Below are 20903 nucleotides of genomic sequence, written 5' to 3' on the forward strand. Positions count from 1 at the left end.
GAACTCTACCAACTTTATTTATGTATACAAACATACACTATTTTCTTATGGTAACATTACTGAGATTTTACAAAACTTCACCAATTCATTTACTTATTTGAACGTTATAATCAAACGGCATGCACTGGGTAACATTAATGGCAATTTACGAAACTGCTTCATTTTGATAACATTACTGGGTTACAATTGCATCATTCGTATTAGAATTTTAAGGAAATCCATTGCAGTAATATCGGTACTGGGATTTTAGGATGCATTGTTTTGGTAACATTACTTGGGTCGAAGAAACTGCATGACCATTCTGGTAGTGTTACTGGGATTTTGCGAAACTCCAATATAATTGTTATGCTATTGGGATTACAAATCTGTCTTGCCCACTTATGTTGTCGGGATATCACTACACTACCATTTGGGTATTCAAAAGAATTTGACAACCAAACTAAAATAATATTCAAATTGAAAAATATGTCGTTTGAAAAACTAATTTAGATTTGTTTTAAAAATATAACAAAATCGGCTTTTCAATTGGGTTATTAAAGTAAGCTCGAGACTAATTTTTAAATAATTGAAAAAAAATTCAAAGTAGAGTGACCTTCTAAAATTAGATTTAAAATTGAGTAATCAGAAATTCAATTTGATTAATTAATCTTTTTAAATAGGTTTAAAACTGATTAATTTTTAAATCAGTTCGAATAATATTAAATCAGCCCGGTTAACCAGTTTGAAACATCCTAGCTGCCATTAAGGTAGTGTTACTTGGATTTCAAGAAAACAGTAATGGTACTGGGATTACGAAACTGCCATGTCTGTTGCTAGGATTTTACGATGAAAGCATACAAGGGCCCCACTTTTCTGTCCATTTCCAGTAGGGCCAAGACCAAGCAGAAAACTTCACTGGGCCCCCGATAGTTTGTCTACAATACAGAGAAAAACAGAACAGGAAATTTTTATATGCTTTCATTTTGCTCCTCTGCTTCAACAACGATTTTATCCGAACAAAAATCCCAAGGTATTCTCACAACTCGCTCAAGAACTCTTTTTTATCAGTCCAAATTTGATGTTAAGTTTAAGTTTGGTCATTTAATTGCTTACGTCTGATGGCTTCATTGAAGTTGTTGCCAATCTCTCTGGATTCAATTGAGTTAAGGAAGTTCAGTTTCAGTTCCAACCCAGTTCAGTTGTCTGATAACTGTCCCATTTTTTCAGTTTCTAGGTACATTCATTTCACTAGGTGTTGTATAATCTCTACTTTGAATAGGGTCAAGCATGTCAACCTTTGTGCTTCAGAAATTGGGGTGTCTAACGGTAATGAAGTGAATGAAACTGATAATGAGACTGTTTTCAGAAAAGGTAATCTGGGAAATGGGGTTGTGGACGTAGAAAAATCGAATTTTTCGCGTAAAGTTAGGAGGAGAGGTTATGGGTGGAAGAAAGAGGTTAAAAGAGATTTGGGTTTGAATTTTAGTTTTAAGAGGAGTGATAGGGAACGAGAAAAGGAGGTTTTTTTTGTTAATAATGGTGAATTGGATGTTGATTATTCTGTTGTTGGGGTAAATTTGGGTGTGGAGAGATGTAATGCAATCTTGAAACGGCTTGAGAGGTGCAGTGATAGTAACACTTTGAAATTTTTTGAATGGATGGGGAGTAATGGGAAGTTGGAAAAGAATTTGACTGCTTATAATTTGGTTCTTCGAGTGTTTGGTAGGAGAGCAGATTGGGGTGCAGCAGAGAGGATGGTTATGGAAGTGAGTAATCAGTTGGGTAATGAGATGACTTTTCAGGTTTTTAATACGCTTCTTTATGCGTGTAGTAAACGTGGGCTTGTAGAGTTGGGTGCAAAGTGGTTCCATATGATGTTGGAATGTGATGTTCAGCCTAACGTTGCCACCTTTGGCATGCTCATGGGCCTTTACCAGAAGGGTTGGAATGTTGCAGAGGCAGAATTTGCGTTTTCTCAGATGAGAAATTTCGGAATCATTTGTGAATCTGCTTACTCAGCAATGATCACAATTTATACCCGTATGAGTTTGTATGACAAAGCAGAAGAGGTCATTGGCTTAATGAAAGAAGATAAAATAGTTCTGAAGTTGGAGAATTGGTTGGTTATGCTTAACGCTTATTGTCAGCAAGGCAAGTTAGAGGAGGCTGAACAAGTATTTGTCTCAATGCAAGAAGCAGGGTTTTCACTTAATATAATTGCTTTCAATACTTTAATTACTGGGTATGGGAAAGTATCCAATATGGATGCTGCTCAACGCCTATTCCTAAGTATCCCAGATGCTGCTTTGGTGCCAGATGAAACAACTTACCGCTCCATGATTGAAGGTTGGGGTAAAGCTGGAAACTATAGGGAGGCTGCAAGGTATTATAAGGAACTTAAGCGGCTGGGTTACAAGCCAAACTCATCTAACTTGTACACTCTAGTAAACTTGCAAGCCAAACATGAGGATGGGGAGGGTGCTGTAAAAATTCTTGATGATATGCTGAAGATGGGTTGCCAACACTCCTCCATCCTTGGTACTCTTTTGCAAGCCCACAAAAGGGCTGGAAGAATTGATAAAGTGCCTCTTATTTTGAAAGGGTCCTTTTATCAACATGTTTTAGTCAACCCAACTTCTTGCTCCATTCTGGTCATGGCTTATGTGAAACATGGACTGGTTGATGATGCTATGATTGTCTTGGGAGACAAGAAGTGGAAAGATCCAGTTTTTGAGGATAATTTGTATCATTTGTTAATTTGCTCTTGCAAGGAGTCAGGTCATCTTGAGAATGCTGTTAAGATATACTCTCACATGCCCAGTTATGATGGCAAGCCAAATTTGCACATCACTTGCACAATGATTGACACTTACAGCGTTATGGGTCTGTTCACTGAAGCAGAAAAACTTTATCTAAGGTTGAAATCTTCAGGAATTGTCTTGGACATGATTGCCTTTAGCATTGTCGTAAGAATGTATGTCAAAGCTGGATCTTTGAAAGATGCTTGCGCTGTATTAGAAACCATGGAGAAACAGCAAGACATTGTTCCTGACATTTATTTGTACCGTGATATGCTCCGTATTTATCAAAAGTGTGGGATGCAGGATAAGTTAGCATCTCTGTATTATAAAATCTTGAAAAGTGGAATTACTTGGGATCAGGACTTGTATAATTGTGTCATAAATTGTTGTGTTCATGCCCTCCCAATTGATGAGCTTTCAAGAATTTTGAATGAGATGCTTCAGTGTGGGTTTACTCCCAGTACTATCACTGTCAATACCATGCTTGATGTGTATGGAAAAGCAAAGCTTTTCAAGAAAGTTAGGAAGTTGTTCTTGCGGGCTAAAAGCCTAGGTTTAGCGGATGTAATTTCTTACAATACTATAATTGCTGCCTATGGTCAACATAAGGACTTAACAAATATGTCATCAACTGTTCAGAAAATGCAATTTGATGGCTTTTCAGTTTCCCTTGAAGCCTACAATTGTATGTTGGATGCATATGGGAAAGAAGGTCAAATGGAGAATTTTAGAAGTGTCCTGCAGAGAATGAAGGAAGCAAGTTGTGCTTCTGATCACTATACTTACAACATCATGATCAATATCTATGGAGAGAAAGGTTGGATCCATGATGTTGCTAGTGTGCTGACAGAACTGAAGGATTGTGGGCTCGGTCCTGATTTGTGCAGCTATAACACTTTAATTAAGGCATATGGCATTGCTGGAATGGTTGAGGATGCAGTTGATTTGGTAAAAGAAATGAGAGAGAGTGGTATAGAACCTGACAGGATAACATACACCAATCTGATAGCTGCACTGCGGAAGAATGATAAGTTTTTAGAGGCAATTAAGTGGTCTTTGTGGGTGAAGCAGATGGGTATATGAGTACACAGAGCTGATCTTTGTGATCTTTTTGGTGTGCTTACATCTCTTTACACCTGAAAGACCTGGACTTCAGATCATTCACATCCACATGAAATTTCATTGCCATGGTAAGATATTGATCTTGGTGAAATTAATGTGGCTAATTTAATTTACTAGTCAAGTGGAGTAATGTCATTTACAGTAATGATCATGTTCCAATAGCTTCTCTTTGATTATATGCTCATTCATCTTGACACAGGCCAAAAAATATGGTAAGCCTGATTAGTTTGGATATTCTTGTATTTACCCTTTAGCGCCATCTTGTATATGATCCTAAGCTGGTGTATCTCTAATTGTCGAAAAAGGATTGTGAAGCTTCTTTTGATTGATTTTTAGTGCTATTTCCCCATGCTATTGCTGTTAGACCTGGTTTTAAAATGTCTTACATAAATAACCTACACCATAAATTTCTTACAGAAATCTAGTTAATGCTGCTTGTCAGTCTTAACATTTGCTGACTGGCTTTAAGAAATTCCATCAATTCCAAACTGTTTTCCTGGACCCTTTCAGTTTTTGGCTTTTATTTGCTCTGTGGTTGCACATTCAAAGTATATACAGCTTTTTAACTGAATCTATGAAGCAGCTTTTATGAATGGTGGCTAACATTTTAATTTGCTGTTTTCTGTCTGTTTTCAAATCTGAAATTAATATGCCCCTTCAATTGCTTGGAACTTTTGTATGCACGGTCTAAAGAGCACCCATAATTATCTGAAACGTTCTACTACATAGCACAAAATGTGTTGGCATCAACTTTCCTCCAGTTCCATATAGATGTCCCCCTTATTCTATAAATCGTATTTTTAAGCTTGTTGCCTCTATTAGCTGAATGGTTTTGGAGAATTTTCTAAAATCAGGTGCAAAGCCTGAAGATTCTACACAGTCCACAAGTTAAATTGGCTGAGAAAAACAGTGGTTAGCTTGCAGTGCTGACTTTCACACACCGCAGGTGCAGGAGTATCAAGAAGTGAGAACTTGCATCTTTGCAGCCAGTTTATAGAAGTAAAACTACTCCTGGAAAATTAACCGAGCAGGCAGATTGCAGATAATATGGCTTTTGAAGGAGTCCATGCTGCTCACCGTTCCTTCATGAGGTTAAACAAAAATTTTTACTTTTGTGAAGTAAACACAGTTTATTCCCTGGTAAACTGAATTGATTGTTACTGTTATTGAAACGGTCTCAATTGCATCTTCAGTATATTTTCTTTGTAATGTCTGTTAAACAGATGAATTGATGTATAGAGTTGTCTTTGTAATGTCTGTAAAACAGATGATGTATGTAGATATGAAATTTATATGAAAATTCATTTATATTAGCTAGTATAGTACTGGTAGATTTGAGATTCAAAACATTTTCATAGTCCTCCTAGATCAAATCGCTCCATTTTCATGGTGATGCACTTTATCATGTGATTGAGTACTCAATTTTATATTTAGATGATGAGACATAAAATTAACATATCAGATTCCTTGAGCATGTTTCAGGGCAAGCTGAAAAGCACAGTGATTTAGAATAGGTTGTCCAGTTTTATAATTGGAGTATCAATAAAAAGAAATTCCATTATATGACAGAAGAGAAGAACAATGTTTTAAGGGAAACTTACAGAATTTAAATGATTACAAAAGAAAAATGAACAAGATTGATCTCACTTCAGCAGACTAGGAAAACAAACCTGCAAAATGTAATCTAGCATCCCTGTAGGCAACAGGAGTCATCGTCATGTGAGAACTGTCCAGTGAGTGAACAGAATTTGGAGGAAATGCAGTTCTCTGCTTTCTAATATGTACCTGGAAAATTGAAATGATAATAAAATTTACAACAGACTTGTGCAAAGATAAGAAGCTAAGAGCTAGAGTGTAACATATTTGGTCTAATAACCTAATATACTATTAATATATTTTCCATTTTGGATATAGAGTGTATCATGGTTTTGCTTTTATGTTTTACAAGTTAAAATGCGTCTTGACAGTAATGAACTCACAGACTATTTATCCAGTCATAACATCTCCAAGTGATGTGGAATCACATACAAACCCATCATTACTCTCATACTCTATTTATATGAGATTTATCTAAGGATGTCACATAGACAAAAGACATACATACGCTTACTGAATTACCCTCCTGCTGCAACGCCGAAACTTGGAGAGATATTCTACTGAGTTCAGTTGCCATACTATCACCAAATTATTTGAGCACATTGATGTGGAGTGGGTATATATTTGGTTCAGGCTATAGTTTCAGCACCGGGCAAAGTTTTTCATCATTCACATATAAAATAAAGCATTGAACACATCAAGAAGAAGGCATTCAACTTCTTAAAATGATCCCACATTATGTGAGTACTCAATACTGAGTGCATATGATTTTATTGCAAACAGTAATACCTTTAGACAATCACCAAGCCAACCCATTATGCCGCTTGCAGCTTGGAATATCTCTCCAAGGGCCGTCAATGTCACCTAAGAAAGATATTTTAAGCTTGAGAGGAATCACTTGTAGAATAGCAAGACCCTTTAAGCTGTAAATATACAAAGTAACGAATAAGAATCCAATAAAATACGGTCATGAAAATCAAGAACTGAGGCTCATAATTGATTGTACTGAAATTTTCTGATCAATGATTGCGAGTAGGGTCGGATTCGAATGGAGCTTGTTCAAAGCTCGGCTCGAACGAGTCCAAAATGAGCTAGTCCTAAATAAGCTCAAGCTATTCATGAAACTCGCAAATTAAAAATTTTGATATAAAATGATATTGTTTTGACTAATATATATTAAAACGATGTCATTTTAATAACAATTAAGTTAAAGCTCGAAATCAATTCAAGCTCGAGCTCATTTGCAACAAGTTCGACGAGTTTGAACTCAAGCTTGAGCTCCATTTCTGCAAACCGAGCCGAGCTTAAATTCAGTTCGGCTCGAATCCAGCCCTGAAACATTCCAAATGATCACAATCAGAATGCTAATTGCTTACTTTGGCAGCATAGCAAGCAGCAGAAAAGAGCTGTCCGTCATCAGTAATAAGACCCTTCTCCTCTAATCTTCATTTTATTTGCTCTCTCGCCCCATCATAAGTGACACCATACACCGAGGTCATCACAGTCTGTTTAAACAATTTCCTATCAACCTGAAGCTTACAATCATATAAACAGTCAGTTCAAGAAACCATAACCAAGTCCACAGTTTAGAACTTTGAAAGGCCAAACTGATCAATTAAAATCCGGGCAAATAAAGAATATGGATATTTAGCAGGCTTCTTGTTGCTGTTTGTTTCTCAATTATTATATAGGGAAAAAGACAATTTTCCATTAAGTTTTAGTCTAATCTCAAAAATATACCATGACAGAAGAAAACCCTAAATACACACACAAAGTTTAATATGTTAGAACACACCCACATATTTTTTGCTAGGGTTAAGGGGTAAATTCATCATTTTATCAATAATATTAAAATTTTATCTCATTTTCCCCTTTTAATTTGAAAAACTAACATTTTTTCTCCTAAATTAAGTTTTAAAAGATTCATTTTTTCCCCTTGAAATCTAGTCACTTTCTCTGGTGATGGTGGACTAACGATGGAGGAGTTTTCGTTCAAAGGTCGACCTCTGGACGACGGAGCGTCGTCCTCACTAGACGACGAGGGTCATCCAAAATGGATGGTGAGCGTTGTCCAAAGAATGGATGACGAGCGTTGTCCAAAGAATGGATTATGCTCCGTCGTCCAGTGAAGGTGGACTAGCATCATCCAGATCTGGACAACGCTCGCCACTCTCCCTCTAGCCACACCGTCGCTGGTGGCCAGAGGGAGAGTGAAAAAAAAATTAGGGATTTAAGGGGGGGGAATTAAAGTCACTTTTCAAAGTTCAAGTATGAGGGTAAAAGTTAATTTTTAAAATCGGAGATGGAAAATAGGATAAAATTATATAACTTTAACATAAATAGTAAAATGACAGTTTTATCCTCATATTTAATAGAAAACTTAACTACTGTTTAGAGATGGATAGATGTTTGGGTTTTTTATTTATCATGAGTATATTTTTGAGATTGCACTAAAATTTGGGTGGGAAATAGTCCTTTTCCCTTATTATATTTTACAAGGCATATGTTAACTGGGTAGCATGAACTATCTTCTTCACACTGAATAAAATAAAGTTGTCCTATCTTTCTAATTAATATCGTCATCAGATGAATAAACGATTTGACCCCATTTAGATCAAATCCACCCATTCTTTTATGTATATAGCATAAGTCATCACAATAAAGATTGGATGCATTTTCAAAGATGTGACTCAGGATTCATATTCAATGGTGAGAAAGCTAAATTGAAGATATACTGTTTTTCAGCCTTAGGCGATACAAGAATTCTTGATTGATTTCAGAATTTGAACATAGAACATTAAATTCAAGCCACATTGTGTTCATAAATTAATTCAACTTGATTTTGCCTGGTTTCACTCAACATGTCTAATAAAAAATTTTCAAATCAATGCTCTCTTTCTGGTCAGAAACTTTACAGTTCTCCATATCCTTTCTCTGGTAGTAGTATAGTTTATTTGCAAGAGGGCTAATTTTATATACTCCACAACATTGATTAATATATATATAGCTTCATTATAAACTGTTAACCAGGCCTCCACGCATTACAATATTGTACAAGATCATCTTCAGATTATGTAAAGATGGTTAAGTTTCTTCTGCTGGGTATTTGTTAAGTTATTAATGGTGGAAAAGCAAATCCATGATCACATATATTCTTATGAAACCCAGAGAATATATATAAATGACAAACAAAATACAAAATGAGCAACACAATAACATAAGATTTTTTGTGCAAAACCCAAATCGATAAAAAGTCACGGGCAGTTGATGGAGATCGAAGATTCACCAAAACTGAATAAGATTAATACTGGGTTAAAAGGTAAAGGAGCAAGTATGTTCAATCTGTCTTTTTTCAGCACATTATATCTCATTTTATTTAATACAACTTCTGTATGCAAACTCTAATAAGAGACACTTAAACATGTCCCATGCGCTAATTCCTTTACTAGCTTTGCATGGCCGCACAAACTCTTGTTCGCAAGTCACATGACAAGTGGCCACATAACCAATGGCTTGGTCAAAAAGTAATATTATATAGGGAAAAGGACTATTTCCCACCCATGTTTTAGCCGTTTCTCAATCACATACCCACACCAGATGAAAAACCCAATCACCCACCCAAAATTTGTTCTGTTTGTTTCCACCCACATCTGCCGTTAAATTTTCCATTAAATAGAGGGGTAAAACCGTCATTTTACTGTTTATATTCCACTGATTTAATTCTATCACATTTTCCCCCTCCGATTTTAAAAGTTACACTTTACCCCCATCCCTAAACTTTAAAAAGTAACTTTCACCCCCTCAAATCCCTAATTTTTTTTTCATTTTCCCTCCGGCCATCGGCGACGACGTGGCTGGAGGGAGAGTGACGAGAGCTCGTCCATTCTCTGGACGACGCTCGTCCCTAGAATGGACTACGATCGTCCATTCTCTAGACGACGGAGCGTTGTCGTCCATTCTCTGGACGACGCTCGTCGTCCAGACTGGACGACGCTTCGTCTTCCAGACTGGACGACGCTTCGTCGACGAGATCTGGATAACGAAGCGTCGTCCAGATCTGGACGAAGCGTCGACCGTTCTGGACGACGGTCGTCCTTCTTGGACGACGATCGTCGTCCAGAGGTGTTTAACCTCTGGACGAAATCTTCTTAACCGTCGCCGAAAAAAGTGGCTGCATTTCAGGGGAAAAAGTGAATTTTTTAAAACTTAATTCAGGGGACAAATGTTAGTTTTTCAAATTAAAGGGGGAAAATTAGATAAAATTTTAATTATTTAATATTATTAATGAAATTACTAATTTGCCCCTTAATCTAACTGAAAAAATGTGGGTGAAACAGACAGATTAAATTTTAGGTGGGTGATTGGGTTTTTCATCTGATGTGGATATGTGATTGAGAAACGGCTAAAACATGGGTGGGAAATAGTCCTTTGCCCTATTATATATACATATCTTTAAATAGATTATTAGATATATAAATAATATATCATCTTATAATTAAGTATTATTACATTTTTAATTCAAAATTATTCAATCATATTATGATATATTATCTGTATACTTAATTATATATTAAAAAATTATTAACATAATTTTATTATTCTGCAAAATGTACTGACATCATCAAAGTCGTGAAGTGCATCAGTTGGGCAGACAAATATGCCAAAATCCAAGCACCAAGTAGGCCACATAATCTCTAAAAGCATGCTCCCTATTTAGTTAAATTATCTTCCTTAAAAACGCATCCTCCACTAACAAGTCTTCACAAACCCCACAAGCAACCACAAACACAAACTCAAACACAAAGACAAAAACAACAAACAACATTAACAATAAGTGTTAGGTCCAAAGCTGACAAGTATACCACTAATCCCTTCTCCAGCTTCCAATGTTAATTTCTTCACCTGTCAACCTCTCACCATTTCACACTTGTCCACCCTGTAGTGGTTGACTTCTCACCGGTCAATCTTCACAGCTGCAGTTAGGCACAGCCACCTCATCATCATCATCAACTTGGTTATTTGTATTTAGACTTGTATAATTTCCGTGTTATCATGTCATAATCTTTTTTATTATATAATGTAAGTCGCAGTGCTTGTGCACAGTACACAGAAAAATATAGCTTCTCTAGCTCTTGCTCTAGCTCTCTCTATGTGTTCATTTTCAATAGTTTTCTTCAATTTTTAGAGTTGAACAGAACAATAAGTTGGTTTTCCAAAATGGGATCGTGTAAATTTTCCATGTTTTGTTTTCTATGTTTGGTCATTGTGTCGTTTGTGGAGGTGGAAGGAACTATGAGTTCTCAAATAATGAAAGATCGAGCTTCATTGCTCTCATTCAAGAAGGGAATTGTTTCAGACCCTGAAAAAGCTCTTGAAACCTGGAAATCTCCAGGTGTTCATGTCTGCAATTGGACTGGTGTGAAGTGCAACAATGGCAGCGACCAAGTAATAGAACTTGATCTTAGTTCAAGGTCTCTTCATGGCACTATTTCTCCTGCTCTTGCAAATCTTTCTTCTTTATCCATTCTTGATCTTTCATGTAACTCCTTTGAAGGTCACATTCCTGAAGAGCTTGTAAACCTTGTTCAACTCACTCAACTTAGCCTAACCTGGAATTTTCTTCAAGGTAGCATTCCTGAGAAGTTGGGGAACTTGCACCAACTTGTTTATCTTAATCTAGGAGGTAACAGGCTTGTGGGAAACATCCCTCCTTCACTCTTCTGCAACAAGTCTTCTGCTTCATTGCAATACTTAGACCTCTCGAACAATTCCATAAGTGGTGAAATCCCTTTGAAGAATGAATGTAAGCTTATAAATTTGAACTATCTTCTCCTTTGGTCTAATATATTAGAGGGCAAGATTCCTAAAGCTCTTGCAAACTCTTCGAAACTCCAATGGCTTGATTTGGAGTCGAATATGTTCACCGGGGAGTTGCCTTCAGAGATTATACATAAAATGCCACAGTTGCAATACCTCTTCTTGTCTTACAATGACTTTGTTAGCCATGATGGTAACACTAACCTTGAACCATTTTTTGCTTCTTTAGTTAATTCCTCTAACTTTCAAGAACTTGAATTAGCTGGAAACAATCTTGGTGGAGAGATACCTTCTATTATTGGTGATCTTTCAGCCCAACTTCTAGAGATTCATCTTGATGAGAATCTCATTTATGGCTCAATCCCTCCTCACATTTCTAAACTTGTCAATCTCACCCTTTTGAACTTGTCTAGTAACCTCTTGAATGGAACCATTCCACCTGAGCTGTGTGCCATGAAGAAACTTGAGAGAGTTTACTTGTCAAATAATTCACTTTCTGGTGAGATTCCTTCAGCTCTGGGTGATCTTCCTCATCTTGGTCTTCTTGATTTATCGAAAAACAAGTTTTCGGGTTTGATTCCAGATAGTTTTGCTAATCTTTCCCAGCTGAGAAGACTTTTGCTTAATGAAAATCAGCTCACAGGAACAATCCCTCCAAGTCTGGGAAAATGTGTTAATTTAGAGATTCTAGACCTCTCTCACAATAGAATTTCTGGAATAATTCCAAGTGAAGTTACAGGATTGAGGAGCCTGAAGATATACTTAAACTTGTCCAACAATCTCCTGGAAGGGCTTCTGCCATTGGAGCTGAGTAAGATGGACATGGTGCTTGCAATTGATCTGTCTTTGAATAGTCTCTCCGGCACAATTCCGCCACAGCTTGGAAGCTGCATTGCCCTGGAATCTCTCAATCTTTCTGGTAATGTCTTGGAAGGCCCTCTTCCATCTTCAGTAGGCCAGCTGCCTTATCTTAAAGAAGTTGATGTGTCATCAAACAGATTGTCCGGTGAAATTCCGGAGTCTTTCCAGGCATCGTCAACTCTGAAGGAACTCAACTTCTCTTTCAACAAGTTCACTGGAAACGTTTCCAGCAAGGGAGCCTTTTCATCTCTCACCATGGACTCTTTCCAGGGTAATAATGCCCTCTGTGGATCAATAAAAGGCATGCCAAATTGCAAAAAGAAACATAATTTTCATTTGGTCATTCTGCCAATTCTCCTCACACTGTTTACTTCTGCTGCAATCAGCATATTCGGATACCCCCTTGTACGCAGATCAAAATTCAGAAGGCAACTGTCAGACTTCAAAGGAGGAGACCTTGAAGATGAAGAGAAAGATAAAGAAGAGCCCAAGTATCCTAGAGTCTCCTACAAACAACTCATTGAAGCCACAGGAGGGTTCAGTCCTTCAAGCCTAATTGGTTCAGGCCGGTTCGGCCATGTCTACAAGGGAATTCTTCAAGACAACACAAGAATTGCTGTCAAAGTTCTGGACTCAAAGACAGCTGGGGAGCTCACAGGGAGTTTCAAAAGAGAATGCCAAATCCTGAAGAGGACAAGACACAGAAACCTGATAAGAATCATCACCATTTGCAGCAGGCCAGATTTTAAGGCACTGGTTCTGCCACTCATGTCAAATGGGAGCCTGGAAAGGCATCTGTATCCAAGCCATGGGTGCAGCCATGGCCTGGACTTGGAGCAGCTTGTGAATGTTTGTTGTGATGTAGCTGAAGGGTTGGCCTATTTGCACCATTGCTCTCCGGTGAAAGTTGTGCACTGTGATCTCAAACCAAGCAACATTCTTCTTGATGATGACATGACAGCTTTGGTAGCTGATTTTGGAATAGCAAAATTGGTTAAAGGAGTTGAAGAGAGTTCTAATGCTTCCAGTGATCCAATGTCCTTTACCTCAACAGATGGATTGTTATGTGGATCTGTTGGGTATATTGCTCCTGGTAAGTAGTATGCACATAAAATTGCCTTTATTTTTTAATTAGAGATAAATTAACACATAATTTCTGAAAAAGAGGTTATCATTACTATTTAAATTGAAATTATTATAACTACAAATGATCTTTTTATAACGTTTTATATATTAATTGTTGAATTTTTTTCTGACTTTTTAGCTGTTTGTATCGTAGAGTTCTTTTGCAGATGTAAATATGGTTGACTCATTATCTTTCACTTTCCCATTTTTAACTCAATCCTTCTTTTGTTGTAAAATAGTCAAGCATGATGATTAGGTGGGTTTTACTCTATAATACTATGAAAAAGTATTCCTGAGATGCACTAGCTAGGGTTAACTATGATACAATCTATAAATAATATTAAAGTAACTCATTATGAGTAGAATAGTTAGTTATCGTGTGAAATATTTAAATTTGGAGTCAGTGAACCCATGTTTAACTCTATTCTATTCTCATAATTGGATTTAAATGTACACACTTGTGTCATATGATATTCTCATATTGAAGTGTGAAACCGTAGCAATGGGTTGCTAGACTATTCTTTTAAGGTTTATTGAAGCACGAGGCTTTAACAGTGGATTACTTGACTAGTCTTTTTACCATTTTGAGGTTTTTCTTGTACACTAGAAAACCTGTTTTTTTTTAATGGTTTACTCGCCATCTCGTGAAAAGAAAACCCATTTGATCTTGAATTTTCCTATACAGACCTTCTTAACAGATTAATGAGGGCAGTCTTATTGAATAAAAAGCTTGCTTTCCTTCAGGGTTTCAGTAAGAAGCTGTTTATCGATAGTACTTTATCTTTGACACTGTTCATCCTTGTTAACTTGATAATATTTTCAGAGTATGGAATGGGGAAAAGGGCATCAACAGAAGGAGACGTATACAGTTTCGGGGTGTTATTGCTAGAGATTGTGACAGGAAGGAGGCCAACAGATGTGCTATTTCAGGATGGCTCAAGCTTGTATGAATGGATGAAACGTCACTACCCAGATAGGCTAGAGCCAATAGTTGAACAGGCAATTGTTAGGTATAAGATGCCACCATTTAATTACAACAGAGTCATTTGGCGTGATGTTTTTTTGGAATTGATTGAGCTTGGCCTTCTGTGCACCCAATACTCTCCTTCCACAAGGCCAACCATGCTTGATGTTGCCAGTGAAATGGGTAGGTTGAAGCAGTATCTCTCCAATCCTTCCTCCTATGTGATTCAAGAAGCCACTCTTAAGGGAGATGTTCTAGTGTGATTAGGCTCATTGAGTTTGAGAAATTTGTGACTATCAATAATTGGCCATTAATTGTGTTGATTTATTGGATTTCTTTTCATGATAATAAATTATACATATATATTTATATATAAAGAGATTTTCTTTTCAACACCCAAATCCGAAGATACGCACATCTTTTTATATTATAATAGAACCAACCAAAGGGAGACTTTGTCAAACGCTTTTTGCAATAATATTTAACAATTAATTGGTTTATTGGGATCTCAAACCAAGCTTGTGTTTCATGAAACAACTATTATTCATTGAATGTCTTTATAACTAAACTATTCTATTTGCTTAAAGAGTGATAGTATATGCACTAACAATAGGTGTAAATATGAGTATAATAATGATATATTATCATGTGATTAAGTATTGTTTTATTTTTAATTCAAAATTATTTAATTATCTAATAACATGTCAATATTTGTATTTGTATTTATACTTATTGTTAGTGTATTAAATATTATTGTTTGCATAAGGCTAAAAGACTTATTCCCATTCAAGGTTTAGTCCATCATCAAATTTATATTCGCTAACTTTCGAAAATTCAAATATTCATCCATCATATAAATCTGTTGGTGAAATTTATTAGTTATAAGAATAAAAATATCATTTAACTATTAATATTGAAAAAAAAAATTATTCCCTTTCCCAAGCTTAGTTTTAAAAATTAACAAGTTTTTTAGCTTAGTTTTAAAAACTTACCTTATCCCCCCCTCTTTTAGGCTTTTATTATTTTACCAATAATAGTTGCCCTCAAATTTTAAAATATTACAATTATGCCTCCATAAAATGCATTTTCTCTTTTTTATGATTGTTTTTCCTAGTAATTCACTCTAGTACGTCATAAACCATCTTATTCGATTCGCGCATAGGAGCATTGGCTCGGTTCCTAGGATTTTCATTGGCAATGTCAATTTTTTTTGTCAATTGTCTTATTCAACAAGATCGAGTCATTGTTTCTTAGATTTCTTTGTAGGTCAAAGATGAAGGGAGAAGTTGTCAAAGTTCATTGTGAAAATGGTAAAAGACAGGAGTGCAAGTGTAATGTTTTTAAACTTTGGGGCTGGATGTAAGATAAAATTTTTGAATAATATGAAACCCTAAGACAAGGGGGAAAAGTCAGTTTTTTGAATAATGCAATCTATTAAATTTTAGTTTTTTATATGTATGTATACATAAATGTCAAAAAGGGTCAGTTAGTAATTTATAATTAAATTAACAGATTTCACTAATATATTTGGATGATAGATAAATATTTAAATTTTTAAAAGTTAGTGGGAATGAGTTTAACAATGGACTAAACTTTGGGTGGAAATAAGTCTTTTGGCCTATGCATAAAATAGACTAATTTCTTTTGGGATAAACAAGATGTGCAATTAAGTTTCTATCTAGAAGGAATGTTGCTCTTTTGGCCTACCAATATTGATAGAGAATTGGGTAGTGGAGGAAGAGTGATAATATCCCTAATCTCCCACTAGTGAAAAAACTTATATTGATTATCAAAATGGACTTGGAGCTTTCTTTTTATAATCTCATTTGATTTATATAATAACATACTTATTAATTATTAAGAAAGTAATATCACTAGAACATGGTCTTTGTGATAGTAGGTGAAATTGTCCTAAGCGAAGGATAGGCTTAATTAGATATTAATCAATAAGACAATCATTGAAAATGATGAATTCCTAGCCAATTAATTACTTGTGTAGACCACAAATTGTGTAGTTTGAACAAGATAAAGACACAATGTTCATAAAAGAAAAAAGCATTTGATATTGTATGGGATGTTTTTGTTTTTAACCAATTCAATATATATATATATATATATATATATATATATATATATATATATATATATATATATAAAGACTAATTCAGTAATCTATCATCTAAGATTTTCACTTTGATATAAACATATCAAAAGATGTTAATATATGTATTTAAGTTTATTTGCAGAAATATAAAATTAAACTTAGATCCTTTCAACCGAATTTTATAATTTTACACTTTAATGAACTGTTCTATCTATGGTTAGTCTATATATATATATATATATATATATATATATATATATATATATATATGAAGTGTAGAGTTGAAACATGGAAAAAAATTATATACATTCTATGTGTTTTTATTTTTTATTGTTATCACTGAATTCTCTTCCCCTTTATTTTCTTCTGTTGATAAAGAAATGAAAATGGTTAGAGGATAAATATTCCAATATTATAATATTAAAGTATGAAGATAGTAAGATTTGATGGTCAGATTATTCTTCTTTAAGAATTTGCACTTTGCGATATTACAATAATCAAAAGATTGCAAAATAATTTTTCATCTCAATTGCCTGTTAACATTTGTATGTGTCTATGCAAGCTAAAATACGTCTTGGTAGTTTCAAAATTCACATACTATTTGATCAGTTTTGTCTTATTATATTAAAGTGATATGAAATACTCATATATAATTAATATTTTTTTTATATTTTATCCATGTAAAATTTACCCCTAAACGTTGAACTTTCATCATTTACATTAAAGTATCATTATATATACAAACAATAGGTTTAAACTTGCATATAAACAATGATTTATTATTATATAATTAGATATTGTTTTATCTCTAATTCAAAATTACTGAATCATATAATAATATCTTATTATTTGTACTCAAATTTATGTTTATTATTTATACACATAATTTTATTGATTATGTTATCAAATGCCTAGTGGCCCTTGCTTGCCTGGAAAACAAAGTCTCACGTTCCACCAATCTCCTTCAATTTCATGGGAGAATTTGATACACTTACAGGTAGAAAAGTTAAAAAATTTCGATATCTTGTGAAGCAATTTGTAGCCTCATAATATAAAACTCTTATAAATCTTCATGAGTAGTCTCTTTATATATAACTTAAACTGATTTCCACCACCATATTTTTGACCTACCTGCACTAACACATCACCTTTCATTTGTTGATTACAAACATATATCAATATAGTACTAATGTAAACATGAATCACACTTGCCACTACGAATATTTGTAAGTTCTTCAAGATGTTCAAAATTATCTAGATTCTCATAAAGTAGTGTTGATAAGCATGCAAGATTAAAAAAAAAAAAATTATAGTTTTTGTCCATGCTTGTTCGTGTGGAAGTTAGCACTGATATACATCAAATTTGGATGGACTTGAGTGCAAGGTTGGCAAAAGACACAATAAAGAAAATGAGGAGTCAATTTTTAACGTGGTTTGTCAAAAATATTCAAGAGTAGGTGTCCATAATGTTGTTATTATTAGAGTAATGAGAGATTGCAAAGCTATAATAATGTGAAATTATAACTTGATGTGTCTTAGCTAAGGCTTGTTTGTCTATTGCCAAAAAGTTTGACCACCCCTTTTTCACTATTAAGGATCTCTAGTTGTGTGAGGTAGAGTTGCATGTATAATTGTATTAGGCAGTGTGTAAATAAGTGGTTTGGTTAGTGTGGTTGTAATTCTGATGTAATAGGAGAGTAATTATACTTCTGAAACTAATAAGGGTGATTCTCTAATAATAGAACACCATTAGTTAATGTCTGATAGATTATAAAATATATATATATATATATATATATATATATATATATATATATATATATATATGTGGATTTGGTCTCTATTTTATGTTTGTGGCTTATAGAAGAAATTATGTCCTGGTTGACGCTTGTCTAGTAGGTTGCATGCTAGAGCAATTCTTATTCAGTAGTTGTTGATCACCTTCAAGAGTCGCATCTATGAGTTTGTTCAAAGACAAATTTTATTTGGTACAAGCAATTACATATAGTAGAATTACTATGATCAGAATGTCTTTTAAAGGTGGTTTGATTTGCTATTTAAAACTCTACATTTACTGTTATATTATTGATCTTTCTAAATAAATTTTGGCTGAGTTGCAGGATATATGCTAGAATTTCCCTCCCAAGCCCATGTATGTACCATCATGAATTTATAGAATAAGAGAAGAGGGTAATGATGTAATTATATGATTTAATATGTCTGGCTCCTAATGTATCAAATCTAGACATCTAATGACTTTCATTGCTAAGGAAACTATTGATTGAGTGATGATCCTTATCCCATAATGAAATGGATGAAAAAGTCATATTGAAAAGGTCAGAACAGTTGAAACTGCCCACTCTCTGGACAAAAAGCCTTCTATCTCTATTTGTGGTTGATCCATAGACGACGCATCTAACTACTAGTCGCATAATTTGTCACTTTTTTGATATTATTCGTATAACTAATTATTTTAATGTTATTTCTATGAGTTTGATTAAGGAGAAGTGAAACTTTATACCAATTTTTAGTGAATGTTCGATTGAAATTTTGGTTTTTCAACGTATATTATAAAATGAACTGTAACCGGTATTAATAAGCAAGGTTCCTATTTTCAAACAAAATGCAAACGTCCACGCAAGAGATGAAAATATAATATAGAAAAGAAAAAACTTATCAAATCTGTAACCTTTTATAAAAGTTTGATCTTATAAATTTTATTCTTTTTCTCTAGCTTTAGCAGATTTAATTCTTCAAACGTTAGTTGTTTGGAGAATCAAGAAGTACTTGTTTTAACTGGCAACAAAGAAATCAAATTTATAAAACATTTTTATTCACATCAGATTGGACTTTTGCTGCTTCTACCAGCTAGGTTCATTGACACAATGCGCAAAATAAATATCTCAGAAAGCTCGAGTCTAGACTTAGGGATGGATTCTAGGCAAGTTTGAATAAGGGTCAACTTAAGTTTAGTTTGAATTTATAATGTCCAATTCAAACTCGTTCAAGCAGATTGTTAAGGGGTAAACAGTGTCGGGGGGTTTCTGGATTACTAAAAATATATGTTTCACAAAGTACTAATATTCTATGCTTAGCCAATTTGCAATTTAATTTTCTCAGGAAACCTTTCGAAATCCGAAAATTCCTTCATGTTTGTGTCAGTGTCTTGTCTGGTAAGATTCCAAATAGTCTCACAGGATGATGTGTTCTTTACTTTTTATCAGGTTTCTTCATTGCAGCTGGCCTGTCCAATTGCCTTACGCATGCTTCTATCAGTGATTCGGTATGAATCTTCTTCTGCTTCACGATTTATACTCTGATTGTGGATTGCTGCATCATGTCACAACACATTTGAAGTAATGTTTTCTCAATTGCGTCATGATCAATCTTATCACTAGCTGCAGATATTTCAGTAGTTGGAAGATCTAAAATGAGTAATGGTCTTAGACAGCTGTGAAAATGACTAAAATCTTATCAATGAATCCATCGTATAAAGCCGCAAATAGGAACTTCAAAAATAGAAATTTTCAATCTGACAGTGACAAAAAAAAAAGATTTTGCCACTGATAATTGAGCTGCAAAAGTTGGTTCAGGTTGTTTCCTTTGTTAGCAAGGCATTGAATTGAAATGACTTTTCTGGGTATTTCATACTAATGAAATGCCCACAAGGACTAAAATATACAGAATGGAAAATCAATCTGTAAACCACTTGCTCCATATTAGATCATCTCTAAAATTCTACCAGAAAAGGTATATCATCACATGCTAAAACTCTTTTCACTGGAAGATTACGCACGCAGCAAATATGCAGAACACAGCATCCAAAAGTAGGTGAAAAACCATAAACATAACCGAAAGAAAATGTGATGATGCTATTGTACTGGTGTTTAGGCATAAAAGTTGAGTTGTGAATGATTATTGATTTTTTAAGGCAAGCAACTGTAGATAAAAGTGATAGGCCATAAATGAATGCTTCTGGGCAGATATTACAATTTGTAAAGAGGTTTCAGGCAGGTACAAATGATTACATAACTAGGTGATCATCCCACTAGCAATAAAAAGGTTGCCAATGCTCAATCTTTGTGCATCAGGAAAATGACCTCCACAAATAATTTTGCTTCAAAGTCTCTTTCAATGGATGTTACAGGACAGGCAAAGTTAAGTAATCACAACGGAGATGAGAGAAGCAAAGGGGAACTAGCAGTTGAACCACCCAATCAAGTAAAAGAGAGTATAAATGGTAAACCTTCACAGTTAGAAGGCAACAAAACTACAGGCAAAAGTCAAAGCTTTTCCTATAAGCTTTCTGGGAAAGTGAATGCTTGAAAATAAGCAGGTTTTGCAACGAAAGCACTACGTCATATAAGCAAATGCTATAGCAAACTTTCTGTTCACCATACATAAAAGCTTTTCCTAATATTAATGGAGGAAAATGTGTATTTGAGTTTGAACAAAATTGTTTATGATCCTTCTGCAACATTTTACTGAGGTTCAGCAGATATCACCTCACATGCTTCACACTAGGTTTCGATAT

General features: G+C 34.6%; 2 protein-coding genes across 4 annotated transcripts; both read left to right on the forward strand.

Moving 5' to 3' along the window:
* Positions 1 to 938: 938 nt before the first annotated feature.
* Positions 939 to 5215, forward strand: LOC123195288 (pentatricopeptide repeat-containing protein At4g30825, chloroplastic). Of its 3 annotated transcripts, none has more exons than XM_044608954.1 (2): positions 939 to 3970; positions 4544 to 5215. In XM_044608954.1, the coding sequence occupies exon 1, from the start codon at positions 1098 to 1100 to the stop codon at positions 3861 to 3863; it is 2766 nt and encodes a 921-aa protein (XP_044464889.1). In that variant the 5' UTR covers positions 939 to 1097; the 3' UTR covers positions 3864 to 3970; positions 4544 to 5215. The 3 variants fall into 3 exon arrangements, with proteins under 3 accessions (XP_044464889.1, XP_044464890.1, XP_044464891.1); XM_044608955.1 differs by having other exon boundaries at positions 4757 to 5215; XM_044608956.1 differs by having other exon boundaries at positions 4849 to 5215.
* Positions 5216 to 10715: 5500 nt separating this feature from the next.
* On the forward strand, positions 10716 to 14567 carry LOC123194027 (putative leucine-rich repeat receptor-like serine/threonine-protein kinase At2g24130). The gene is made up of 2 exons (XM_044607140.1): positions 10716 to 13269; positions 14125 to 14567. Exons 1-2 carry the CDS (start codon positions 10716 to 10718, stop codon positions 14526 to 14528), a joined length of 2958 nt encoding a protein of 985 aa, XP_044463075.1. The 3' UTR covers positions 14529 to 14567.
* Positions 14568 to 20903: the final 6336 nt, after the last annotated feature.

Source organism: Mangifera indica, chromosome 13 (assembly GCF_011075055.1).
Source record: "Mangifera indica cultivar Alphonso chromosome 13, CATAS_Mindica_2.1, whole genome shotgun sequence".
NCBI classification, from domain to species: Eukaryota; Viridiplantae; Streptophyta; class Magnoliopsida; order Sapindales; family Anacardiaceae; genus Mangifera; species Mangifera indica.